Source organism: Chionomys nivalis, chromosome 1, assembly GCF_950005125.1.
Source record: "Chionomys nivalis chromosome 1, mChiNiv1.1, whole genome shotgun sequence".
Taxonomy (NCBI): domain Eukaryota; kingdom Metazoa; phylum Chordata; class Mammalia; order Rodentia; family Cricetidae; genus Chionomys; species Chionomys nivalis.
Genome location: NC_080086.1, coordinates 62,868,630 through 62,896,271, shown reverse-complemented (window position 1 = coordinate 62,896,271; position 27,642 = coordinate 62,868,630). Strand labels below are relative to the sequence as shown.

The 27,642-nt window shown below is 49.3% G+C and overlaps 1 protein-coding gene across 1 annotated transcript; it reads left to right on the top strand.

Moving 5' to 3' along the window:
- The first annotated feature begins 580 nt into the window (after positions 1-580).
- Copg1 (COPI coat complex subunit gamma 1) lies at positions 581-27,478 on the top strand. The gene is made up of 24 exons (XM_057770786.1): positions 581-711; positions 1,732-1,784; positions 2,285-2,365; positions 2,595-2,666; positions 2,824-2,903; positions 4,702-4,777; positions 4,966-5,058; positions 5,385-5,471; positions 6,535-6,692; positions 6,780-6,913; positions 8,536-8,603; positions 8,766-8,954; positions 10,908-11,003; positions 16,351-16,594; positions 17,900-17,975; positions 18,763-18,866; positions 19,817-19,942; positions 20,209-20,277; positions 22,068-22,210; positions 22,453-22,624; positions 23,192-23,289; positions 24,176-24,314; positions 24,562-24,660; positions 25,965-27,478. Exons 1-24 carry the CDS (start codon positions 675-677, stop codon positions 26,093-26,095), a joined length of 2,625 nt encoding a protein of 874 aa, XP_057626769.1. The 5' UTR covers positions 581-674; the 3' UTR covers positions 26,096-27,478.
- The last annotated feature ends 164 nt before the right edge of the window (positions 27,479-27,642 follow it).

The window sequence follows — 27,642 nt, the reverse complement described above, 5'->3', positions numbered from 1 at the left end:
CGGCTAGCCAAGTACAGCAGTCTGCACAGGACGGGCAGATGTGAGCAATTCCAAGCATGAATTCACTCAACAAGAACTTACTGAGCAACCACTAGACACAACATTATCTACGGTAGTGCATGAAAATCAATAAAGCAAGAAATTAAAATACAAGATGTTGGACGGTGATTCAGAAAGGAAGGACAAACAGGAGAGAGGGACTGACAAAGAAGAGCAGTTAGTGAGGCTTCCGGAAAAAGACTACAAACAATAACAGGGTACATTCATGGGGCCAACGTGCTGTGCTGTAACTCCCACGCCAGAACGCCCTTTAAAATTCAGCCAGGGCAACTGCAAGCACTGGGAACGCACGGGGGCGCCGAGGTGGAGCGCCTTCAACTTCAGGGCCAGGGCCCCGCCCCCAGTGACAAGCCACGCCCAGTTGATCAGCATTCTCAGCCCTCCCCTTCCGCCCTCCTCTACGCGGCGAGGTCTCGGTCGTCCCTGCTGTCCCAGTGCCTAAAGAGTAAGGTGGGCGCGGTCGTGCGCAGGCGCAAAGCACCCAGCGCGCAGGCGCATTCCACAGCGCAGTGCTCAGGGCTACGTGGCGGGCGGGAGTACGGAAGCCGCTGGGAGAAGCTGCACTTACCGCTTCTCTGAGCATCTCCCTGCTGCGTGGAGCTTCCGCTGGCACCATGTTGAAGAAATTCGACAAGAAGGACGAGGAGTCGGGTGAGGGATCCTTGAAAGCCTGGGGAGGCCAGATCTTCGCCCAGATTCCTGGGACCTTCCTGGGCGCCCTTTTCCGGGCCGCTGTCAGAACCAGCGCCGGGGCCCAAAAGGGGCAGGGGCTTGTGCGCAGGTCCGTAGCTGTCCTCGGAGGGGACGTGCTGTTCGCACTAGCCAGCTCTGGCCAGGATTGCTGCGTGACCTTGTGCGGATCACGCTCCTCTCTGGGCCTCAGTTTCCCCATCTGATAAGAGGAGGGTCCCGGCCTGGATGCTCCCTTGTATTTCCATCCGACTTTTTGGTATTTGCCAGAGCTGCGTTGGTACCAGCCAGTCTGGGCGTAACCAGTCCTGCAGCTAAGAACCCTGTTTCATTCATTCAATAAACTACATATACTAAACATCAGGCACCTCACGGATCTTGCCATAGCTAAAACCAGTGGGACGCTTGGTGCCTGCAGTAGGAATGTTAGAATGGTCATATAGTGGAGGGACCAGATAGCAACCATAGAATCACACACATAATTAATTAGAAATGTAGCGTCTGTTGTCAGGGATACTCACGCCACAGATTAGTTAGTGTTGGTTGTCACTGGCACATAGGCTCACTCAGGTTCTGGTTGCATGAATGAATGCAAAATGTGGCATCATGAGAGGCCCAGAAACGGTGCCGGGTGACTGTGAGGGGAGTTCCCTTAACAGGATTTATAGACATAGTGGAACCTGGATTGCTGTTGGTAGACAATAGAGACTTCTTCCCCTTCCCCGTGTTTGGCAGAGTCTTGAAGTTGAGGGTCACATTTTGGGAACGTAAGTCAGTTGGTAGAGTGCTTGCCTAGCATGCATGAAGCCCTGTGTTTGATCCACAGCACTACATAAACCAGGATGTGGAGGCAGGAAGATCAGAAGCTTAAGATTGTCCTCCGCTACATTCAAGGCCAGCATGGGACTCGGTCTCAAAAAAGAAAAGGAAGAAATTAATTGAGGATCACAACCTGTAATCAGTCTTCTCTGTTCACTGTAGGTGGAGGCTCCAACCCCCTTCAGCACCTGGAGAAGAGTGCAGTACTCCAAGAGGCAAGTTCATCACACCTGCCTGTCTGGTCAGATACAGCTGCCACACTGTCACAATACTACCGTGTAGAGTGCTGGTTGTTCATTATATTCGCTAAGTGTCTGTAGTCAGTACGGTGGCACAAAGACTTGTTTGTATGCTTAATAGATGAATTAAGACAAATGAACTTGGAGCTGGAAAGGCAGCTCAGTGGTTAGAGCACTGACTGCTCTTCCAGAGGACCTGGGTTCAATTCCCAGCACCCAGATCACATCTCACAACTGTCTGTAACTCCATTTCCAGGACTTCTGACATCCTCACAGAGATATCCATGCAGGCAAAACACCAATAAACATAAAATAAAAAAGAAAGGAAGAAAAATAAACTCTTACTATTTGGAGAATACATTTATCTGGACTAATGAGTTATATACACCCTGTGGTTCTCCAGGTCCTTCATGAACTGAGGGTTGCCGAAGGAAGGAAAGTATAATAGGCTAGAGGTAACAGTTGCTTTCTCACAGGCTCGGGTCTTTAACGAAACTCCTATCAACCCTCGGAAATGTGCCCACATCCTCACCAAGATCCTTTACCTCATAAACCAGGTAACAAGATGAGGGTGGCAGGGAATATGGGTATGGGGGGTGGGCATGGGAGATTATAAATGGGGATGTACCCTAAGCTTCTGACAACTCTGTGGTTGGAACCAAAAGTCCAGTCCTGGGTCCTCTGAGTTTCCAGCTCTCATTTGTTGCCTGGAGTCCCTCCGCAGGCTCTAGAGGTCTACCCTGACTGATCTGTCTAAAACTGAGGCTTCCTTTATGCTTACTACAGGGGGAGCACCTGGGGACCACAGAAGCAACCGAGGCTTTCTTCGCCATGACGAAGCTCTTTCAGTCCAATGATGTAAGTATATCAGTCCCTGCTTCTCTGAACATGTGACACCTATGCTGGTGGTGGGAGGGCCACCCATCAGCATGACTGCCATCCACGGACGGCGGGTTCCTCCTGACTCTGACCTTCTCGCTGAGCAGGATTGACAGGGCAAACTCTATCTTTTCAGCCCACACTCCGCCGCATGTGCTACTTGACCATCAAGGAGATGTCCTGCATTGCAGAGGATGTCATCATTGTTACCAGCAGGCAAGTCTTGGGCAGAAGACGGCTCCTCTGATGGCCAGGGCCCTTTGCTCCTAGACCCACCCCATGCCAGCTTTGAGAGTGTTCTGGCCCTGTTTCCCTTCCTCCTACCTAGGCAGCTCAGCCAGATGGGCTCTCAGAAAGTCTGTAATGAACTCAAGGAAAGAAATACAGTGCAAGGAGTTTATGAAGACGTCTGCTTGCCAAGCACTGGTGTCTGCATTAGGCCGAGTAATTTAGGGACAGATGACACTAATACAGGTGTCCTTGAGAACTGGGAGTCAAAGCTGGACATGATCATGCATACTTGTAATCATGGCACTTGGTCTACATAGCAAGATGTCTCAAAAAAAAAAAAAAACCCAAACAAAACACAGAACAATCACACAAAATACAACAAATCTCCTATTTCTTCTTGACACTGCTATGCAAGGAGGGGGCCACACAGCCATGGTCAGTTGCATTATGTTGATATTTACTGGGGCAGGAGAGATGGCTCAGTGGTTAAGAACACTTGCTGCCTTTTCAAAGGACCTGGGTTCAGTTCCTAGCACGCACATCAGAAGGTGTAGAACCATCTGTAACTCCGGCTTCGGAGGAATCTGATGTGCTGAAGGGTACCTGCTCTCATTTACCCACAATCACATGCAGACACAGGCGCCTGCACATTACTAAAACTAATAAAAATAAATCTTAATTTTTTTTTTGAAAGATTATTCTGAATGTTTATCAGTCCCTGTGTGGTTCTGGGAGTATAGTAGCAAACAAGAAAGCCATGGTGTATGTGGCAAAGCTTTTCCTGGAGCAACGCAACACACTTATCTACTCAGTCAAGATAGGAAACCCAAAACATCCAAAGTCCAGTTTGGCGAACCAATGAGTTTTATTGGGGTTGCTTACAGGAGCAGAAATGACTCAGAGACAGTTTTACCACCAAAGCCACCCCAGCATGGGTGACAGCTCCCAAAGCTGGGAACCCAGAGCACACTGCATAGTCTGTAGGCAGGTCAGCAGGTTGGAGTATGTCTTCCAGGGGCCTCAGTTGGTTTACCTCTTCCGGGCAGTTGGGCGGGTTTCTGCTTCTTCCAGGCAGCTGGTCTGCTCTGAGCGTCTTCTGTGCAGTTCAGCTCTTGGTCTGAGAGGGACTCTCAGTTTTTATCGCTTACTCTGGCAGGGAGGGGCCTAGTGAATCTGGTCAGTTTCAGGGACTTCATAAATATATTCTGGGTTGTTTCCCTTCCTGCTTGAGAAGCTTCCTTGCAAGATGGAGTGTTTCAGTCTTGGGGGAAACTTAGGCAAAACATAGCCTCTGCAGCCTCAGGGTTTACAAGCAAATAACCAGGCAGCCAGGCTGATAAGATGGACTTCAGCATGGTTTGTGGAACTGTAATGGGCTATGAAGGCAGAACAGAAGACACCAGCTTGGCTTTGACTCCAAAAGGCCTCCAGAATGGTCTGGATTCTGCAGGACTGAGGTCCAGGCTGAACAACCCCACATGAAAAGGCCTGAGAAGAGAGGACAGCTCACTGGGAAGCTGCACAGTTTGATGTTTTAGGAAGCCTTGAGCTTGTGGTGATCCTGCTGCCTGTACTTCCGGAGTGCCGGGATCACAAGTGTGTGCCACCCTGCCCAGCTCTGTTTTGAGTTCTGTAACTTTCCCTGGAGCTTGGCTTGGAGGGGTGAGAACAGAAGGGAGCAGTACTTAGGAGGCTGGTGTGGTAAATCCAGGCGGGGATGGGGTAGACTAGAGGAGGATGGCCCAGGACCCCACGTGTCAACAGTGCTTCCTTTCCACGGCAGCCTGACAAAAGACATGACCGGGAAGGAAGATAATTACCGTGGCCCTGCGGTGCGAGCCCTCTGCCAGATCACTGACGTGAGTTCCTCCACCCTCTTCCCAGGCTCTCAAGTGAGGCCTTGTCCCAAGCACACCCTTGGTCATCTGCAGCTGTCTGTAGTGGAGGAGCGGGGTGGGAGTGTCTCATAGGAGCTTCTGAATGTGTTTACTTTGCTCTGCATTTCACGGCTTCCATGCCTGAGCTCCATCACCTTCTCCTATTACAGAGTACCATGCTGCAGGCTGTTGAGCGCTACATGAAACAAGCGATTGTGGACAAGGTACCCAGCGTCTCCAGCTCTGCCCTCGTGTCTTCCCTGGTATGTAGCTGTGACTGGATCTGCAGGGGTGTGGATTGAAGGTAGAATAAACTGAGAGTCTTGTTAGAAGAGATCCAGAAACTCTGGGTCCACTGGGAAGAGCTGGGATGAGTGTCTTTGACACCCCCACCCCCTTAGATGGCAGATTGTTAGGACCAGGATTGGGAAGGAAGTCTGCCAAGCAGGGAGAATGAGGGTGGCAGCTGTGCTGTTTGTCCATGGGATCAGGACAGTGAGGAGGCTCTGACTACATCTCAGAGGGGACATGGGCGTGACAAGAAGGGCACCCTCCCTTTTGACCCTTTAACAAGTCCCATTGCCCCCAGCATCTGCTGAAATGCAGCTTCGATGTGGTCAAGCGTTGGGTGAATGAGGCCCAGGAGGCAGCGTCCAGTGATAACATCATGGTCCAGGTGAGAATGGTGCTGGACAAGCAGATGCATCACACTATCGTCCCCGCTCCACAAGTACTGGTGGCCTCTGGCCGGGACAGGCTTTCATCCTTTTGTCACTGAGTGTTGGGGAAGGAATGGGAACTTGGGAGAAGCAGCTGGGCAGCACATGGGTGTTTGGAAAACAGTTCCTCCCTGGAGCTGCCGTAATAGCCAGGTGCACTACAGGAAGATGAGATGTTTTGGAACACAGGCTGCTACAGCCCACCTGACCCAGGTAAGCCAATGGCCATCCAAACCATTGCTGAGCAGTCTCAGTGACGTGAGGTTCCCGTCTGAAAAACTTTCCTTAGTAACCTAACCTGGTATGCCTCCCTCCGGGTCTCAGTTTCTTTGGAATGTTGCAAGAGCAAGACTTAAATAAGAAAACACACATCATGAGGGATGGGAAGGCTGGTTTGTCCCTTTCCTTCAGTGATTGTCATTCTCTTTGTTCTTTGTGTGGCTCTTGCCTTTGGGGTCAGCACTGACCCTTCAGCCCATCTCTAAGGGTCAGAGACACTTACCCATACCTTGGCCCTCAAATGCCACTTGGCTAAGAGTGCACAGAAAGAACAGGAAGTGACCTTGGTACCATACTTCTCTACAAGTGGCATTCTTGGGTTTCTAGTCCCCAAAGCCAGCTTAGCCATGAGTGGTACCGATAAGCAGGGACAAGCAGGCCAGCCCTCTGGGTGTTGGGAGGTTTTGTGTTCCGTGTCCCACAGAACCACGCTCAGGTCCTGCCCCCAGATCTCTGGGGCAGCACATTAAGTTCTGGTGTCTTGTCTCACATCGTCAGGATGCCTGCGGGGTTCTTGCCAAAACCAGTGCAAATGAGAACATCATGTGTGCGGTGTGTTGAGCATTTTGCTGGAGTTAGTTTTGCAGAGTGCCTGGGGAAGTTGCTGCAGCCCCTCTGTGTGGATGTGATTGCTGTACTTAAACAAGAAGCGTGAAGCCGGAGACATAGGGTAGCCTCGGTGCTGCACAGCAGCAGGCCTGGCCTGATGTGCTCGTTTCCTGTGCCGCCTCTGTCCTGTAGTACCACGCGCTAGGACTGCTGTACCATGTGCGGAAGAATGACCGCCTGGCTGTGAGTAAGATGATCAGTAAGTTCACCCGGCACGGCCTGAAGTCCCCCTTCGCCTACTGCATGATGATCCGAGTGGCCAGCAAGCAACTGGAGGAAGAAGATGGCAGGTGAGAGTGCTGCCCTCCTGCCAGCCAGATGGTACCTCCCGCGTTGCTGGATTGTCCCCAGCTTCCCGTTGCTGTGTTCCTTTGTAGCCGTGACAGCCCACTGTTTGACTTCATCGAGAGCTGCCTGCGGAACAAGCATGAAATGGTCGTGTATGAAGCCGCCTCAGCCATCGTTAACCTGCCTGGCTGCAGTGCTAAAGAGCTGGCCCCTGCTGTATCAGGTGTCTATGTGTCCCCGTGCCTGCTGCGTAGTGTGCCTGCTAGGCCTGGCCCTGAGCGAGAGCTTGTCTCCAGACAGACCATGCTGTAGGGGTGTCACAGACATTGCTTTTGAGGTGGACTGTTCAGTTCCATCTCTGCTGAAGAGATAAGTATGTGGTCCATACTAGTACTGCTAGGCATGCTGGCTCCAGAGGAGGAGCTGGGAGTGGGGCCCAGGACCCCTAAAGCCCCGTGTGCTCACGGGGTAGCACTGGAGCTCACAGCTGGACTTGCTGGCCCTGCTCTCAGCAGGTGGGCAAGCCCCTGTCCTCTGACCTTCCTCTCCAGGCCTCACTTCCCTCTGAAACATGACCAGCTCTCTTTCCTGTAGTAGTGAAGGCAGGGTCTGTACAAGCCTCCCAGCCCAGAATGAGACACTAGCGTGGATGCAGTGTGTTCCTAAGGAGAATCCAGCAGCTTTGTGTTGTTTCTGCTCTAGCTGTCAAGTCAGTGCCATGTCCACCTGCTCTGAGCTGGTGTTGGGATGGGAGTAGAGAATATGCACCCAGAGCGTGAAGAGCCAAGGGGCTTGTGCAGAACAGCGCCTATGTTGAGAGTTCAGAAGGGGTCTATGCTGGATCCCAAGAGTCGGAGAGAGGGATGAGCGCCTAACTAGGACCAGCCCGGAGGCAAAGCATGACAGGAAAGTTGGAATGATTGAGCTCTTTTTTCAGCGTTCCCCACAGTGGTGGTATAAACCTGGTGGAAAGATGGGGTTCCAGTATGGAAGGAGCAGTCTCCCTTCCTCCTCGGGGACAAACCAAAGAGCAGGTGCAATCCGAGTCACGGCACCAAAAAAAAAAAAAGAAAAGAACAAAGAGCAGGTGCATCCACTCACTGACTAATATTCTCCTATGATAGCCCCATATTTCCAGAATAATGGAGGACATAAAGTAGAGGCTTTAAAAAGATATGTTACCCTATTTTAAGACAAATGTTAGTTCTAAACAAATGACGAGACTAAAAGCTAAGCAATAAAGAAAGGAACTCAGCTATTCCAGAATTCAGTCCCATCCAAGACTATACTTTTACATGAACTTTAACTGTAAGCTTTGGGTGGCCAGGGTTGAGGAAAATGTGTCCTTGATATACTCAGTAGGGGTCAACTCTTTGGGACTGTCCCAGAGAGAGAGAAATAAACTTGGTCTTTGAGGGAGGACTGAACTCCCTGGCTCGGTGCTGAGGGATGTTCCACTGGGTCTGTGAGTATAAGGAGAAAGGTGGCTAACTGCTTGGGCAGCCCTTGGCTTCAACCCTGCACCTGCCAGGTGGATGCTAACTCAAAGTCACTTTAATTGCTCTGCTGCCATTCCCTGGGAGTTGGGAGAATCAGGCATGTCATGCACAGCGAGGACCTAACACATGGCAGGTGCTTAGTACATACCAACCAGTGATGACTGTGGAGCCCTTGCTAACAAAGTTCAGGGCAAGGCAGTTCTGCTGGTCTCTGCTGAGCAGAGGGCTTGTGTCTGACAGGCCTGAGAGCTTGTTCATCTTTGATCCCATGCTGTTGCCCCAGGCCCCAAGTATTCCACTGCCTGGCATCAAGGGCAGCCTGATGCGTGTGTCTGTCTCCCTGCAGTTCTCCAGCTTTTCTGTAGCTCGCCCAAGGCCGCTCTCCGCTATGCTGCTGTCCGCACACTCAATAAGGTAAGAGGACGGGGAGGGGCTGGCCTAGCTGATAGCAGGTCTCCTCCTTCTGAATGATCGGGGAGAGGAGTTGGCGTGGTCCCCAAAGGACCTCTGGCCAGGCTTACCCTGTAGGTAGAATCAGAATTGAGTACTGCCCGGGTCTCTGTGCTCCCTCTGCAGGTGGCCATGAAGCACCCGTCGGCAGTGACTGCCTGCAATCTGGATCTGGAAAACCTGGTCACAGACTCCAACCGTAGCATTGCCACATTGGCCATCACCACCCTCCTTAAGACCGGGAGTGAGAGCAGCATTGACCGCCTGATGAAGCAGATTTCTTCCTTCATGTCGGAGATCTCAGATGAGTTCAAGGTACCAAGTGCCATCACAGCTTGTAGTCCCCAAGCAACGGAGATGTTCTCAACCTGCTGTCCACGCCACTGGGTTGGGGTGTACAGGCCTACCTTTAAGTCTTTGGCCTTCTGTTCCTTTTAGCCCTAAGCACAGTACTTTTTAGGTTAGGATGGAGTTTGTTTATTGATTCTTGAAGTTTTTATTGCGTTCCTGCTGCCTGTTCTAGAGTTTTATGAGAGGGGGCAGTGATAGACGAGACAGATGCCTTCTGTTGGGAAAGATGAGCTTTATCAATGAACAAACATGTAGACAAGCCATAGCGGGGGATGTGGCGGCGAGGAGATGACACTGCGGGGGAGGCAGGGACAAGGGCGGGAGTGGCTGTTTGGAAAGTTCCAAGGAGACAGGGCAGCTGGGGTCAGAAGCTTGGGGATGGCAAAGGCGATGATGTCAGTGCAGACTGGGCTGCTCTCTGACAGACCTGCAGCTTGTGATCACTTTAATTGTTAAAAAAGACATTTGGAAAGGTTGTGGTTTGGGATTTGTTTTCTTTCTGTTTTTCAAATTAAGACAGGGTCTTTCTATGTAGCCCATGCTGGCCTCTAACTCAAGTTTCTCCTGCGTTAGCTTCTTCATTGCTACTGGGATTGCTGGGTGTGTCACCCATCCCCTACCTGGCTTTTACTGGTTTTTTGTTTGTTTGTTTTGGATTTGATTTTTCTAGAAAGGGTTCTTACTCTGTAGCTCGGGATGACTTGCAACTCAGTGGAACCCAGGATAGCCTCAATCTTGGAGCAGGTTCTCCTTCTGTTGTCTCCCAAGTGCTTGAGATTATGGTGCCTGCCTCCATATCTGGCTTGTAGTATTGTTTTGTTTTGCTTTTTTGAGACAAGGTTTCTCTGTGTAGCCCTGGCTGTCTTGGAACTTGCTCCATAGATCAGACTGTCCTGGAACTCACAGCAATCTGCCTTCCTCTGCCTCCTTAGTGCTGGGATTAGTGCTTAGATGCGCACCACCACTACCTGAAGTATTTTTTAAACTTTCACTTTTAAATAATTCACAGGGCCTTGCAAATAAATAAGAGGAAAGGTCCTAGGTATTTCTCTAAACTCCAATGCCCATGTCCCACATAGTCGAGTGCGGTGTCAGTGAAGAAACCAGCAGTTGTATAGTCTAGAGCACTTACTCAGATTTCATTGGTTACATGGGGCACATGTGATGCCTTCAAGACCACTGCCACAGTCAGAGCTCCCGTCACTAGACAGGGCTCGTGCCCTCCATTCCCAGCCCCTCATCCTAATTCCTGACAGTCACTAATCTATTCTTATTTTCCATAGTTAGATTGTTTCAGTGTTACGTAAACAGTCATGAAGCGTGTCACTGAGGAGTTTTCATCAGAGCAGAGAGTGGTAGGAACAGTTTTCAATATAGCAGGATAAATTCTAGAGTGTGGGTTGTGAAGAGTGGACAGAAATGTCCTCTGCCTGTGGGCTGTATGAAGGCGAATCGGCCGATGATGCAATGAGATCTGCACACGAGAATAACCCTTCGGACAGTACGAGGAGTTTGAAGAGACTCGCATCTCAGAAGACGGACACAAGAGCAAGCAAGAGGGCTGGAGTAAGAGTGTGAGATCTTGAGCCAGTTAAAGAAAGAAACAGGGTCAAGCAGAGGGGAGAAATAGCATGCAGAGACCTCAGGAAGAAAGCAGTGAAGCGTTGAGTGAAAGTGCAAGGCAGGAGGGAGCAGGCCAGGCACGCTTTGGGGACCCAGACCCTCTTTTGGGCTACTGACACTGCCGCGTTTTCCTGCCCTGGGTGACCTGAGGACCATGTGCGTCAGCATGGAGTGTTCTTGCTCTTGTGTTGGGCCTAGGGCATGATATTGCATAAGGAGGGACTCTATGACATTTAGTGAGCAAGTCACTAGCCCTGTCAGGTTCTGCTATTCATGTGTGTCTCTTTACCTCAGGTGGTGGTTGTCCAGGCCATCAGTGCCCTGTGCCAGAAGTATCCTCGCAAACATGCCGTACTCATGAACTTCCTGTTCACCATGCTAAGGGAAGAGGTAAGAGTGGGGCGATTGGGGTCCTGCTAGCTCTTTTGGTGCAGAGAATGGCCTGGCTGCCGAGATCCTTTGCTTGGTTTAAGCTCAGAACGCCGTTAAACAGCTAGTTCCTGGAGCCTGCGGCCCTTTAAACTCCTGTGCACAGATGCTGCAACGGCACCAGCTGCTGTAATTACAGTAGTAATGTGTGACTCACCAGCGTGGCACCAAGTCCAGTAGGTGCCCTGAGGCAGGGCTTGTGCACAAAGGAGGACGTGTCTAAGCTGTTACAAAGTCAAGCTTAGAAGGCTGTGTCCCTTTCAGGAACTCTGGGGAAATTAGAGCTTAAAACATGACATTGGTTCTGGGGTTTGTTATTTTGTTTTGAGACAGGGTCTCTACCTAGCTCTGGCTGGCTTGGAACTCACTAAGTAGACAAGGCTAGCCATGAACTGAGAGATTCACCTGTCTCTGCCTTCAGAGTGCTGGAATTAAAGGCGTGTTCCACTGTGCCTGGCTGGTTCTGTTTTTGTGCTTGACATGAATCCATGTTTTTGTTTTTTTTTTTTTTTTTTTTTTTTTTGCGACAGGGTTTCTCTGTGTAGCCCTGGCTGCCCTAGAATTCACTCTGCAGACCAGGTTGGCATCAGACTCAAAGATCCTCCTGCCTCTGCCTCCCAAGTGCTGGCATTAAAGGCGTGCACCACTTCCAGGATTGTTTGTTTTTGTCTCAACAAAACCAACTAATTTCACAGGATCAGAAACAAATGTGTATTGGGGGCTTGAGGGACAACTCAGTAATTAAGAGCGCTGGCTGCTTTTCCAGAGGATCTGGGTTCAATTCCTAGCACCCATGTGACATTTCACAACACTCTGTAACTCTAGTTCCAGGGGATCTGATGCGGGTGGTGCACAGATATACATGCAGGTGATGCACAGATATACTTGCAGGCACCGAGCATGTGGGTGGTGCGCAGATATACTTGCAGGCACTGAGCATGCAGGTGGGCATGCAGGTGATGCACAGATATACTTGCAGGCACCGAGCATGCGGGTGGTACACAGATATACTTGCAGGTACTGAGCATGCGGGTGGTGCACAGATATACTTGCAGGCACCGAGCATGCGGGTGATGCACAGATATACTTGCAGGCACCGAGCATGCGGGTGGTGCACAGATATACTTGCAGGCACCGAGCATGCGGGTGGTGCACAGATATACTTGCGGGCACTGAGCCTGCGGGTGATGCACAGATATACTTGCGGGCACCGAGCATACGGGTGGTGCACAGATATACTTGCAGGCAAAACAGCTATACAAATAAAATAATTTTTAAAAAACAAACTTTTTTTTGTTCTACAAAAAGTGGAACAGATTTGGCCCACAAACTCTACAGATCCCTTTGCTCCAGTCCAAGGTGAACCAAGGGCCAACAAGAGAGCAGCTTTTGCATTGGTTCCTTGGTCTTTCTCAAAGGCATATGGATAAGGCGTTAATGCCCTAAGTGCCTTCAGCTGCAAGCCCAGTATATTAGAGACTATAATGTGGGATGTGAGGTCTCCTGATTACTGTCCTTGTCACTAATGTTTTAAGAATGAGGAATCTGGAGCCGGTGAGGTGGTTCAGCTGGTAAAAGTGCTTACCACACCAACCTGTTGACTTGACTTTAATCCCTGGATTCCATGGTGGAAGCAGAGAACCAGCTCCTGAAAGCTGTCCTCTGACCTCTGTGTTTGTGATGGGGTGCATATAGGCCTGCACTCACACACGGTGTATTATACATGCATGCAAAATGATTGTGTGTGTGTGTGTGTGTGTTTTAAAAGAAGTACTAGAGAGAGTTTAGTACTTAAGAATACATACTATTCTTGCTGGGCGGTGGTGGTGCATGCCTTTAATCCCAGCACTCAGGAGGCAGAGGCAGGTGAATCTCTGAGTTCGAGGCCAGCCTGGGCTACAGAGTTCCAGGACAGGCTACAGAGAAACTCTGCGTCCAAAAAAACAAACAAACAAACAAAAAAACAAAATAAAAAAAAAAACCCATATTGTTCTTGCAGAGAAGCTAATTTTGGACTCATATTTAGCAGTTCATAACTGCCTATAAGACCATCAGTAAGGGGGCTGGAGAGATGGCTCAGTGGTTAAGAGCACCGCCTGCTCATCTAAAGATTCTGAGTTCAATTCCCAGCAACCACATGGTGGCTTACAACCATCTGTAATGAGATCTGGTGCCCTCTTCTGGCCTGCAGGCATGCATGTAGACAGAATACTGTAATACAATAAATAAATCTTAAAAAAAAAAAAAACAAAAACAACAACAACAAAAAAAAACACCATCAGGAAGGAAGAGAATTCTGGGAACTAGAAGTGTAACTCGGTTGGTAGCATGCACCAAACCCTGATTTTGATTTCAGCGCTGTATAAACCGGGTAGCTGATACATACCTACAATCCCAGCACTTGAAAGATAGAAATGAGGTCAGGAGCTCAGGGTTATCCTCGGGTGCATAGTGATTTTGAAGTTAGCCTGAGATACACTAGTCCCATCTAAAAGACCCTGAATCTGAGGCTAGTGTGACCTGAGTACAATGACTTGCCTTCCAGATTGTTCTGAAGAGCAAGGAAAACTTAGCTGCATCTGAGCCCAGGTGCCTCTGGCCCTGAAACCCTTGCTTTTCTCCCTGAAAAAGCCCGGGCTTTGTCTCCTCAGCTTTCTGGCTGCTTCCCAGAAAGCTACTTGCTTCCCACAGCAGTCAGGGTAATGAATGGCTTCACCGAGGGGCTGCAGCACCCAGACCTGAGAACTTACCTCACTTCTGCTGACATCTGTCATCTACTTAGAGCCAGTGGCTGGCTGCAGCCGTGAGATTGAAACAGCATTTGAGGGTTTGTAGTGGACAATATATAACTGACCGTAGCTCACACACTGAGCAGACAGTACTTTTTTCTTCTTTTCCCCTTGAGATTAGTCCTTATTATATAGTCCTGACTAGCCTTAAATTTAGGTTGTCCTGCCTCAGCATCTTGAGTTCCTGAATTACAGGCATGCACCATGCCTGGTTCAGATTGAATTTTGTTTGCTCTTCAGAACACCCTGTGAGGCAGGCACACCAGTGGCTGAATCCCTTAGACTTTAAGTGAGGGGCTGGTGAGGTGGCTAAAGGCACCAGCCACCAAGCCTGATGGCCGGAGATCAGAGTCCACCACTGAAACTCATAAAGCAGAGAGAGCCATGGCTGAAGGAGACATGTTGTCTTCTGACGTCCGCTTGCTCTGCTGCATGCTTGTGAGCACACAGGCTGGATGACACTTCTCACCAGCAGCCCAGCAGCCCCTTCCTGCGTCATCACAGTCCGCAAAACACAACGTTGGGATGGGAAGCGTGCTGGGGATCAGATCACCTACACCCTACCCTCACCTGGGATCTTCTTTTTTTAAGATTTAGTTTATATATATATATATATATATATATATATATATATATATATATTTATATTTATATATATATATATATATATATGGGGGGGGGCTATTGGGATGTGTGCTTGTAAGTCGGAATCACAGGCTTGCACAATTGTGTCTTGATTTGTAATTTTTAATTTTTTAAAAAATTTATGTTGTGTTTAGTTCTGTGGGATGTGTGTGCATGTCAGGCCAGTAGGGAGTGTTAGGTCCACTGGAGCTGGATTACTGGCAGCTGTGAGCTGCCTGCTGGGGGTGCTGGGAACTGAACTCTAGTTCTCTAGAAGAATATCAGGTGCTCTTAGCCACTGAGCCGTCTCTCCAGCCCACCCCCATGTTAAATTTTTTTCAGTTAGACTTGTGAGTGTTTTGCATGTGTCTGCTTGTCGCCCCCAGAGGTCAGAAGAGGCCATGAGGTCCCCTGGAACTGGAGTTAGGGATGGTTGTGAGTCAGCCTGTGGGGACTGGGAACCAAACCTGAGTCCTTTGTGCAAACAAGTGCTCTTCCCTGCTGAGGCTCTCCAGCTCCAGCTCTTGAGCTAAGCTTTTAGCTAAGACTGTACCTATTAGACACTGCCTCCCCATCTGCCCCGTCCAGCCTCTCACCCACGTTTCGTGTGCTTAGGAATCTGACTGCTCCAGTTACCTTGAGGGGGTCATGAAGTGTTCTTTCCCTGCCTCCCTCATTCACTTAGAGATGTTCTCAGGTTTCATATATGTTATAGCGTGCATTATTTTCTTCTTTTTTTATTTTTTTAAAGATTTATTTATTATGTATACAATATTCTGCCTCCATGTATGCCGCACGCCAGAAGAGGGCGCCATATTTCATTACAGATGGTTGTGAGCCACCATTTGGTTGCTGGGAATTGAACTCAGGACCTCTGGAAGAGCAGCCAGTGCTCTTAACCACTGAGCCATCTCTCCAGCCCCATTTTCTACACTCTGTTTACCCACTCATCCACCTGTGAGCACTTGGGATGCTCCTGTGCTGCCCCTGTTGTGACAGGTGCTTCTGAGACCATGAGTGTAGGGAGCTGTTTTTGACACCCAGGGCTGGAGTTACCGGATTAGATGGTAATTCTCTGCTCAATGCCCCGAGGAACCACCATACTGTTTTTCACATGGGGTGTGCCACCCATTCTGCCTTTTTCATGTCTCGGTGGCACGTGGAGAACGATCTCCCATAGCCAGGCTTTCCATTTGAGTGAGGCTGTGAGGTCTACAGCGAGTAGGCAGTAGACACCATCCTGCAGGAGTCTAGGAAAGCCATGGGAGAAAGAGTCATCGGAGGTCCTTGCTGACAGAGGGTTCCTGCAGACTTTCCTGTTAGGTGACCAGGTGTTTGCTGTGAGTCTTTCTCTCTGGGAAGGAGCCTGGGAATGAGTTGCTCGGCTGTCTTCAGGGCCGCGGTGTTTTTACTTCACTGATTTCCTCTCCTGTTCTCAGCGGTGCTGTTTCCACTCAGTCTGTATTGCTGTTCTCCTTTGTCTTCTCATAGGGCAGATGACAATCATCCCTGGACAAGGGTCTTGGGAGACAAAATCATGCTTGGGTCTGCGGCTGGGGTCGGGGTAGGGAGCAGCGCTTCCTCCAGAAAGGAAAAAAAGCTCATATTCTTCATCAGTGAGCTTTAAAGCACGTGGCAGTTCACTCAGAGTGTATCTTTCTCCCTGCAAGAGAATTGGGGTCCAAAATGTTCCCCCCATTAAACTGTTCTGCTGTTAGACTTAAAGGCCCTAGTGGGCTTCCAGGCCAAGCCTTTGTTTTAGGCAACAAAGATACAGAAGCCTAGGCTCCCGCTTCTGGGCTGTGGAGCAGTGTCTCGGCCTGGCTACGCTCTGGGCGTGAGCTGGTCTCCAGAGGATGTGAGCTGTTTGCCCAGCTAGACGTCTGTCTCTGCAGGGAGGCTTCGAGTACAAGCGCGCCATTGTGGACTGCATCATCAGCATCATTGAGGAGAATTCAGAGAGCAAGGAGACGGGACTGTCGCACCTGTGCGAGTTCATTGAGGACTGCGAGTTCACTGTGTTGGCCACCCGGATCCTGCATTTGTTGGGCCAGGAGGGGCCCAAGACCAACAACCCCTCCAAGTACATTCGTTTTATCTATAACCGTGTGGTCTTGGAACATGAAGAGGTTCGGGCAGGTAGGTCTGAGCTGCGGTGGTCCTGGACTTCTAAGGGTGGTCATGGACTCCTAAGGGTGGTCCTGGGGTGGTCCTAGGTCTGAGCTGCGGTGGTCCTGGACTCCTAGATCTGAGCTGCAGTGGTCCTGGACTCCTAAGGGTGGTCCTGGACTCCTAACTTCTTTTGCAGTGGATTTGCCAGCAAAGGGACTTAAACTGTTTCCCCAGGGGACATGGCCTCATGAGCTGTTTTTCATATTGTCAGAAGGACTTTAGATGTCATCTGGATAAGTGACTTTCTTCTTTCCATTCTCTTTTCTTTTCTTCCTTTTCTTTTTTTCTTCCCTCCCTCCCTCCCTCCCTCCCTCTCTCCCTCTTTTTCTTTCTTTCTTTCTTTCTTTCTTTCTTTCTTTCTTTCTTTCTTTCTTTCTTTCTTTCTTTCTTTCTTTCTTTTTCTGAGACGGGGTTTTTCTGTGAAACAGTCCTGGTTATCCTGGAACTAGCTCTGTAGACCAGGCTGGTCTTGAACTCACAGAGATCCACTGCCTCTGCCTCCTGAGTGCTGGGATTAAAGGTTTTAGGCATGCACTCTACTGTACAGCTTGGATAAGTGACTTTCTACAATTTAATTTTTTTTAAATTCACTGTATATTAGTGGTTAGAATGTTTTTGGTTTGTTTGTTTGGTTGTTTGAGATAGGGTCTTGCTATATAGCCAGGCTGGCTCATACTTGAAAGCCTCCTGTTTCAACCTTCTGATTGCTGGGATCACAAGCATGTACCACCGTACCTGTCTTTAAAAAAAACAACTCGAGATATAATGTACACCATGAAATTGACCTTTTATACTTTTATATGAGGCAGTGATTTAACAGTCTACCATCTTGTTCTAAATTTCATCTTATTTTCCATTTTCTGCTTCTGTGCCTCTTTTAGGAAGATTTTCTTCTCTTAGCAGTTGATATTCACTAAGTGATGGTTTATTTTCTCATGTTTATTCTCAGACCTAGCTACAAATGAAACTGTTCTGAAGTGAATAGCTGGCAGTGTTGATAGCATCTGTGGCCTTATCATTTGAGATCAGCCTGTAGAGCCCTAGAACAGAAGCCACCGGTCTATCACCCCCTTTCTCCAGCAACTGGCAGAGGAAGTAGGGGCTGAGTAGCGCCAGGACCTGCCAGGATTGCACAGGAGCTATTCCATGATCATGGTGGGCTGCCACCTACTAGCTCTTGCGCTGGAATTCCCTGAGCACTAAGGACACCCTCAGCTCTCTGGCAGGTGGGCCTCAGGGGCTGTTGGTGATGCTGATTTACCTTGGAACTAGGTGCAGTGAGTGCTCTGGCCAAGTTTGGAGCCCAGAACGAAGAGATGTTACCAAGCATATTGGTGTTGCTGAAGAGGTGAGTCTAGGCCCAGGAGCCTCCGTGCCCAACAGTGTTCCCTTGGTTTTTTTTTTCTGTCTTTTCCTTTGTTGTTTGTTGTTTTCGTTTTTTGTGGCAGGGTTTCTCTATATAGCCCTGGCTGTCTTGGAACTTGACATGTAGACCAGGCTGGCCTCAAACTCACAGAGACCCATCTGCCTCTGCCTCCCAAGTGCTGGAATTAAAGGTATGCACCACCATGCCCAGCAAAGATTTAATTATTTTATCTTATTTGTGTGGGTGTTTTGCCTCCGTGTATATTTATGCACTCTGTGTGGTATCTAGTACCTGCTCAGTCCAGAAGAGGTTGTAAACAGTCTCTGAGCTCCAAGGTACCTCTGTGTATTTGTCTCTTGGTTTGTCCTGTTTGCTGGGTGAGGTCTTTACTAGAGAGCTGTATATTACTGTCTGTCAGCTCCTGGTGTTTGGGGTTTTTTTGATTGTTTGTTTGTTTCTTCTTTTTTGTTGTTGTTGTTGTTTTGTTTTGTTTTGTTTTTTGAGGCGGAGGTTTTTCTGTGTAACAGTCCCGGCTGTCCTGGAACTCACTTTGTAAACCATGCTTGCCTCAAATTCACTGAAGTCCACCCATCTCTTCCTCCCAAATACTGGGATTAAAGGAGTGCCACAACTGCACGGCACCCCTAGTGTTTTATGCTTTCATTTAAAGCCTCCACTCATGACAGCTCAGCTTTAAGAGCTCTGCATTTCCCCGCCACCTGCATACAACCTACGGGGTCCCTTTGACACCCTTGCATCCTGGGCACAGGTGTGTGATGGACGACGACAACGAAGTGAGAGACAGAGCTACCTTCTATTTGAATGTTCTGGAGCAGAAGCAAAAGGCCCTCAACGCGGGTTACATACTAAATGGTGAGTCTTCTTGGCTGCCCAGGACCCGGTCCCCCCTTGGAGCTTTTGGCCCTTCCTGTGGCCTTAGAGCAGGTGTGCCATCTCTGAGCCAAGACAGCCAAGACCACACAATGCTTCTTTGGCCTTGTATAGCAACCCTTTGGATTGATATGACCTCAGAAGCCCTAGGGTCACGTGGCTTGAACCCGTGTCTGGGGAAATGACCAGGTAAATTAAAGTACTCTTTGTGTGTGTTCTCTGGCTTGAACCCAGGGCCTTACACATGTCTCCACCATTGTGCTGTATCCTCAGTCCAAAACTTTTGTTGTTGTTTTGAGATAGTTTCTCATTATACAGCTTAGGTTGGCCTGGAATTGATGACAGTCCTCTTGGCTCAATGTCCAGAGTTGAAAACACTCATTAATAAAACCTTCTCAGCCTGGTCTGATGGCGTATGCCTTTATCCCATCCCTCCAAGGAGGCTAGGCTGGGCTGGAGGATAGGGAGCTCCAAGTCAGCCTCAGCTACACAACAAAGTGACATTTCAAGCAAAACAAAGCAGTAAGTGGAAACTTCTGTTGCCTGAGTGATTTTTTTTTCTTGACTTTTTAAAAATTATTATGTATACATTATTGTTCTCTGCCTGCATGTATTCCTGCAGGCCAGGAGAGGGCACCAGATCTTATTACAGATGGTTGTGAGCCATCGTGTGGTTGCTGCAAATTGAACTCAGGACCTCTGGAAAAAGTCAGTGCTCTTAACCTCTGAGCCATCTCTCCAGCCCCATCTTAGTAATTTTTTAAGTCCCTTTGTATTTACCTACGCAGCAACCCTCTGGAAAGGAGAATAAGGAGTAAGACTTAGAGGTTCCATGATTTTCTCAGCTTCGGCACACCTAGCATTGATACTGGGGATCCGGGCCTCGGTCCTCCCTAGGTGTGCGTACCTAATGATCTCTCCACTGGCTTTAGGTCTCACTGTGTCTATCCCTGGTCTGGAGAGAGCCCTGCAGCAGTATACATTAGAACCATCAGAAAAGCCATTTGACCTCAAGTCTGTGCCTCTGGCCACCACCCCTATGGCAGAGCAGAGACCAGGTAAGGCCCTGCTCATGCCCAAGGCCCATGTGTCTCCCTTGGCTGCAGAGTAACCAGGATTGGGGGTGTGCTGAGAAGAGGGAGCAGCCCTTGCACCTCTTGCTTCAGGCAGCGGGGACAGCCATGCTGCACGCTTGCTCTTCTCCTTGCATGCTTCTCTCTCAGGAGAGTTGGCATTCACAGTGTCTGAGTAATAACGCGGGGTCAGCAGCACCATGCTGCTTGTGACTGGAGCCGTGGGTCACCAGCTGTGCTTGCTCTTGCAGAAAGCACTGCCACCGCAACAGTCAAACAGCCAGAGAAAGTGGCAGCCACTCGGCAGGAGATCTTCCAGGGTGAGTAATGGTCAGTATGGTCAGAAGTTAGGTGACTGCAGAGCCTGCCAGCTCACATCGACCCGGTTGCCACCTCTGATTAAGATTTAGAACTTCAGAGGATGTGTGTGCCTCGGTGGAAGAGTACCCTGCATTTCAGCCCAGTACCGATAATTTTTAAAGAGAGCTAGAACTTTATTGGTTCCCCGGCGTGACAGGTGATTGACAGTACTGGGGCTTCTTTCGTGTTTGGCTGTGCGTGCTTGTGGCCTGGGTTCCGGGATGCCTGGTGGAGTGGAGCTAGAGCTCAGAGACGCTGGTGCCGTGTTTCTGATTCCTTATGTGTCCAGTCCATGCTGCCTTACAAGTGTGTCTGCTGTTAGGCACTGGTTTCGAAACAGAGAGTATTGTCAAGGAACTTGAGCTCAGCCCACGTCCAAACCCTCTGCCCTGTTCTGTTCCTCATGGCTGCACTAACAGTTCCTCAAGCATCATGGCGCACGTAGCCAACCAGTGACTTCCGGGAAGAAATCTGGCCTTAGAGAAGGGAAGAGAGCAGGATCTGAAGCTGTTGGAGGCAGACATATTTTCCAGACACCTGGCATGTGCCTCTTCACCTGCTTTCAGCCTGGGAGGATTAGCAGAATTAGCCTGGTGGAGTCAGGGTAACCCGGGGCTCCTAGGACCTGGTCATGGTACATAGTAGGAGTCTTACCCATAGACCCTAAAAGTTTTACTTATTTACTTATTTATTGGTGCTGGGATCAAACTTAGGGTCTCAAGCATGCTAGGTATAGTGTTCCAGACTGCACTAGGGCCTTGTTATCTTCGTTAGGTTAGACAACACCTTAATGAGGTACACAGACTAGCCTTGAGTCACACTGTCCAGCTGCCTGTTGGCCTTGAACTGGTCCCGCCTGCTTTGACCTCCTGAGTAACTGGGATTGCAAGCCTGTGCTACATGTCCGGTGTGTCTGCAGCATTCTGAAGTAGCTCGTCATTAGCCATAATAGCTCTCACTTGTGATCTCAAGACCCAGCAAGCTGAGTTGAAGCTAGTCTGGGCTAAAGAGTTAGACCTTCCAAAGAAGTAGTAGCTAATCATTGGCCATATGCTTTAACTGATCAGTGCATGGGTGGATTTGTCCTTCACCCAAGTTTTTAAGTTAACAGTACGGGCCCCATCCTTGTATTTATTTATTATGTATACAGTATTCTCAGTACTTTGCCTGCAGGGCAGAAGAAGGCACCAGATCTCATTACAGATGGTTGTGAGCCACCATGTGGTTGCTGGGAATTGAACTCAGGACCTTTGGAAGAGCAAGCGGTGCTCTTAACCACTGAGCCATCTCTCCAGCCCTCGTAGTCTTCTCCTAATCACCACCCTTTAGCATCCTTGTTGAGGCTGAGAGGTGGCTCAGCAGTACATGCTGTTCATACAGAGGACCCAAGTTCACTTCCTAACATCTGTCACCTCCAATCCTGAGAGAAAAGGATTGAGAGGGAGGGAGGGAGGGAGGGAGGAGGGAGGGAGGACCATAGATGAACTAAAAGTAAGGGTTTTCAGATAGATCAGGCCCAGCACATTGGGGTCTTACATGGTGAATTGCTTAGAGGTCTTGCATAAGACAGAGAGGCTTCTTCCTGGAGGGCTTGAACCAGACAGAGAAGTGTGCCAGTGTGCCAAGGAAGAGTGAACAGCCAGGTGGTCATGCGTGTATCCTCCCTCTGTGGGAGGGGTATGAGGCCTGGGGGCTCAACACAGATTGGTGTGGAGATCCAGAAATCAAGTGAATATGGTCTGGATTTCAGAGCAGTTAGCGGCGGTGCCTGAGTTCCAGGGGCTCGGGCCCCTCTTCAAGTCCTCACCCGAGCCAGTGGCCCTCACCGAATCCGAGACCGAGTATGTCATCCGATGCACCAAACACACCTTCTCTGACCACTTGGTGTTTCAGGTAAGCGCGGTGGCCCGAGACCCTGCTGCTGCCTGTGCCAGGAGCAGTCCCAGATCAGATGGGTCCATACGTGGTTGGGAGCACAGCTTGATGACCATGCCTGTCACCAGCCAGTGCGTCTCATCACTCCTTGCCCAGGACTCCTCTAGCCTGTGAACGTCAACCAGACAGAGGGCTGGGATTGGGGGGTATATCCTGGCTCTTCCCGTAGCAACACCTGAGCCCCGCTCCTCTTTCTCCAGTTTGACTGCACAAACACCCTCAATGACCAGACCCTGGAGAATGTCACAGTGCAGATGGAGCCCACCGAGGCATATGAAGTACTCTCCTATGTCCCTGCCCGGAGTTTGCCCTACAATCAGCCTGGGACCTGCTACACACTAGTGGCTCTGCCTAAGGAAGACCCTACAGCTGGTGAGCTCTCTGTAGATGCCACCCAGGCTCCATGGGAGTCCGTGCATTGAGGATGGTGCAGAAACTGCTTGATTCAGACATGAGACTTGCTCAGGCCCAAGTTCTTTTCATGTATTCTCATAGCAGCTCTGTGAGGATAAGCACTATTCTTGCTCATAGATGAGGAAACCGAGGCCTAAGCCAAGTGGGTTGTATTAAGTTTAAAATCAAAGCCTGTTTGGTCTTCAGATGAGTTAGTGCTCCTTCCTTATACCACAGTATCTCTCAAAGACAGGCGGAAATACCCAAACATCGCAAATTCATTTTTCCAAAGATATTACCAGCTTCTTTTTCTACCATGAACAGTGACCTGCAGCTGTGGCACAGTCTTAGCCACACTGCATTGTTTCTGTTTCTTTGGCCTTTTCTTTGGACCTGTGACTTAATCCTGTCCTATGAGGTGTTGCCTTCTCTGTCCAGCGTGCTGGGGTTAATGGCATGTTAGCTGTTATTAGTGCTGCCTGAAGGGCAGGCCATGTCTACCCAATCATGAGGAGCTTGGTGTCATCCAGCCCTTCTTCCCCACAGTGGCATGCACGTTCAGCTGTGTGATGAAGTTCACTGTTAAAGACTGTGACCCCAACACTGGAGAGATTGATGAAGAGGGCTACGAGGATGAGTATGTGGTAAGAGGACGGCGCCAGGGACTGAAGACATGGCTCAGAGGTTAAGAACGCTGGCGCTCTCTCAGGACCGAGTTTAATTCCCAGCATCCACATAGTGAATAGCAACTGTCTGCAACTTCAGTTACGGGGGCTCTGATGGCCTCTTCTGGTCTCTGTAAGCACTGCATAACTGTGGTGCACAGACATACACACACACGCACTCACACACATATACATGTATACAAATTTTTACATGCATTTCTGATTGTTTTCTTAGGATGAATTCCTATTGGCTCAAAAGGAAAGCATGAAGACTTTAATGGCTATAGTCAAATTGCTTTCTAGATAAACTGGGCTCCTTCACTCTGGACCAGAGTTCCGTGGTGTGTATTGTAGCAACTGTAGAAGAGAAGGGCCATTCCTGAGCCTTGAGGCTTTTCTCCTCTGGAAGCCATAGCTGAGGCACTCCTCACTGTAGCAGTGGCCGTGTGTACTATAACACCGGCAAGAACGTTTCTGTGAGGGTCTGTTGGGAGAATGCACAGAGGAGCCTCCGTGTGGACACAGTCTGAGCTGGCTGAATGGGAATACTAAGTGCCAAGTTCACAGTTGAGGTGACAATAGGGTCCAGCCTATGTTGGGCCTAGAGGAAACAGCTAAAGTACAGAATCTGCTGGGGATATGGCTGCTGCCTGTTGAACAGGAGTGTTTTTACTGAGTACCTTGGGATGGGTCCGACGTAACTTGTTCTCTGTCCAGAAGCCACCATGTCCCTACATTGGCAGGTATCTGCTAAGTGAGCTGAGGAGCAGGAAGGCAGGGATAAACAGATGAGTTCAGAGCAGGGGCCTGGAAAGTGGAACAGGAAGTCTCTTCCTGAAGTCTAACTTCTGTCCCCCATCTCCAGCTGGAGGATCTAGAAGTTACTGTGGCTGATCACATCCAGAAAGTCATGAAAGTGAACTTTGAAGCAGCCTGGGATGAGGTTGGGGATGAGTTTGAGAAGGAGGAAACATTCACCCTGTCTACCGTCAAGACACTTGAAGGTAAATGCTGGTGGCTCCGTCTCTGACCTGGCTGCCTTTCAGAACCCCTCTTCCCACCAAGAATCCAGGGCCACATCTAGAGCACACATGCTGAGTGCCGGGGCACAGAGTCTTGGGAGCGGGCTTGTGGCTCAGTGGGAAAGTGCACTTGGCATGTAGGAGGCCTGGGATTTAACTAGCACTCAACAAAATAAACACACAAACACACATCCCCCGTGACTTGATGTGCTGGGGTTTCTTCCTACAGAGGCTGTGGGCAATATTGTGAAGTTCTTGGGCATGCATCCTTGTGAGAGGTCAGACAAAGTGCCGGAAAACAAGAACACTCACACGCTGCTGCTAGCTGGTAAGAAACGTCTGTGGGGAGGGTCTGGGTGCTTTACAGGTGGTACTGGCACTGGGTTTTATTGCCCCATCTGCCCTACACACCCGTGTGCTCTAGTAGTCCTGGCTGGGGCTAGTCCTTTATCCTGTGAGAAGGGCTGCAGTGGGCGTGCATGATGGCCCAGCATTTCTCCCTACCGCTGGTCTCTTAAAGCAACAGGTCTGTGATCTAACAGTGGGGATTCAAATGCCATCTCCCCAGCCCCCAGTGTAGTTTTAATGTAAGTTTTTGCATTTTGAAGGAAGTGTCTTCCATTCATATTTCTTTTTCGGTGACTTGTCTGATGTTTCTTTGTCTAATTATCAACTTTATTGGTTGTTGCTTGTTTTTGTTTTTTCTAAGAAGAACGGGTATGGGGCCTGGCCTGGTAGCTCACTGTGTAATTTCAGCATTTAAGAGGCAGAGACAGGACCTTTTGTGTATGTAAGTTTAAGGCCAAGGGCTTAAATGCCTAAGCAAAGCAAAGCAAAAGAATGGACGCTTAAGCTTTCTTTCATTTCTGAAATTTTCAAACAGACACAGAATTTAAATAGTGCGTATAGTGCACTAACTGTCACCGCACACTCGGAGCACCTGTGCCACTCATCCCTGGAGTGTTTCATGCAAATCATTTGTGTAATTCATGTGTAAATACTTGATATCCTATGTTTAACTCAAAAAGGGCCATGAATCGTTTGCCCTGAGACAGGTGTGGATATGGAGCTGGACATTGAGGGGACTGAGGCTAGGGGAAACTCGGGGATTGAGGCTAGGCAGATTCTTGGTGCACAATCTTGCTGCGTAGCCCAAGATTCCTTGAATTTGTAAGTAATCTTCCTGCTCATGGTTCGTTATTTGGGGGCGTGAGATGAATGAGTTTACAAACAGGGTTGGGAAGATGTTCTGCTTCAGTGCGTCCTCACAGCTCACCGCCACAGTCCCTTGGGTCTGACAAACATCTGCTTTGTGGGTTTTCTTGTTGGGGCTCTCCCCCTCATCAGGACTCTCAGATTCTGCCGCTGTGTGTGAGCCTCTAATGTGAGGTTTAAGCCTTTCCTATCTATGTGCTCACTTGAGCCTGGCAGGAACGTGAAATAGTTAACATTGTTACTGCCATACTTTGTTGTTAAGGGTTCTAGAGATTCAAAGAAGCAGTGAGGTTTGCCCAGGCCTCCCAACTGTGCCTCAGCAGAGCGGCTGCCTTGGTCATCTGCTGCCTGTGTTACCCTTAGTATGACACCCACAGCCCCTTCAGCCCTACAAACTCTGCTTCTGCTTTCTTCCAGGGGTCTTCCGGGGTGGTCATGACATCCTCGTGCGCTCCCGACTTCTGCTTCTGGACACAGTGACGATGCAGGTGACAGCCAGAAGCTCAGAGGAACTGCCAGTAGACATCATCTTGGCTTCAGTGGGCTAAAGTCCGGCCTGTGTAGGCCCTACTCCTTTTTCCACCACTACATTGAAGTAGCTTCTTTCCCGTCAAGCCAGTGGAAACCCTTTCCCACACCTCTGTATTCAGAAACAATCACGAATCAATACAGATTTTTTTTTTTTTAAATTCCATCCTATAACACAGGAATGCTAGGGTAAATTTTTTTCACCCTGCCTGCAAGGAGACATCACAAATGAATAAAATGTTCAGACTTTCTTGCATATTTATCCCCAAAGAAACTGTCTTACCCTATATTAAGTCAGCATGTATTTCTTACAGCTGCATCTGCAGGCTTGTGCTGAGGGCCTCCCCCCTCCTTGAGGCCTCCCTTCCCCAAGCGGAGTGTGTAGGTACCCGCTGGGGCTGTGTCAGTGCCAGGCTTAGGATGGGGATAAAGGCTAGCTGAGTGACAGCGCTAGCAGGCCCGATGAGCCACTCATCTTTGGGCATTTGTAGATGGGTAGTCTCCAGAGGGCTGGCGTCCTTCACCAGGGTGTTACCTGAGGAGCTCTGAACCGGGGTCTCTAGAGTGTCTGCTCTGGGTCAGTCTGTGAGTGGGAAGACCAGTCTCTTTTGGCTGGAGTGAAAAAATCCTAGGGTATGCCCCAAGGATCATGGACCTTAAACTGAAGTCGGGTGTTTTTAAACGATTGGAAACAGCAGTAGAACTTTCTGAGTGGACCTCCTCTGGGGCCCACTGAGATGGTGCAGCAGGTACAGGCACTTGCCAAGACTGACTGCCCATGTGGTGAAGGAGAGAACCATTTCCCAAAAGTAGTCCTTTGACCTCCTCATGCGTAGCTTGTATGTAGTATGCCCATACACATACACGTGTGCATGTTAGAACATAGGCCTGCCCCTTTAGGCCGAATCCCGTTACCTGAAGAGATCAGGCTACACCTGAGCATAGCTAAGAAGCTGTGCTGTGGCCTAACAGTAACTCGTGATTTATGGTGGTAGCTTTTCCTTGTGCTTGGTCTTGCCTGCTGTTTTGAACTAAATCATGTGATGTGAAATTTTCTGTCACCCTTAAAAGGTTTAGAGTCAGATTTCTCATTTGTTTGGAGGGATTTGCTCATGGAGGTTGCTGAAGGCTGCGCCCCTTCTTCTGCCCCCACCCTCCTTCATCCCTCTGCCAGGGACGCTCTAGAGCAGCTGCTCTTGCCTGCTACCCCCCCTTCCCTCCTTTCTCCCTCCAGCCATTATGGAGGGCCTCTCCAGGCTTTAAAGGAAAGCCTTCCCTTTAAGGCCCGACATGCTTAGACCTTCATTCATTATTGTATGTATTCTTTCTGCTAATACCCTCCCCTCCCACCCCTCTCGGCCTGATCATAGCCTGGATGCCATTTCATTCTAATAAACCTCACTAAAGAGAATTGTGTGTCAGCTTCCTTTTGTGAAGACACACACACACACACCATAAAACAAATGTCAAAAGGAAACCAAGTGGGACTTCCTGACCCTGGGGAGCTAGCAAGTCTCATCTGGTGGCCATCTATGTTTGAGGGTGACTTGAATGACTGGGAAGCAGA

Coding starts and splice junctions, on each gene's coding strand:
- Copg1 (XM_057770786.1), top strand. CDS start 675: ATGTTGAAGAAATTCGACAAGAAGGACGAGGAGTCGG. Junction 1,785..2,284: donor AGAGTGCAGTACTCCAAGAG/GCAAGTTCATCA, acceptor GCTTTCTCACAG/GCTCGGGTCTTTAACGAAAC. Junction 2,904..4,701: donor GTCATCATTGTTACCAGCAG/GCAAGTCTTGGG, acceptor TTTCCACGGCAG/CCTGACAAAAGACATGACCG.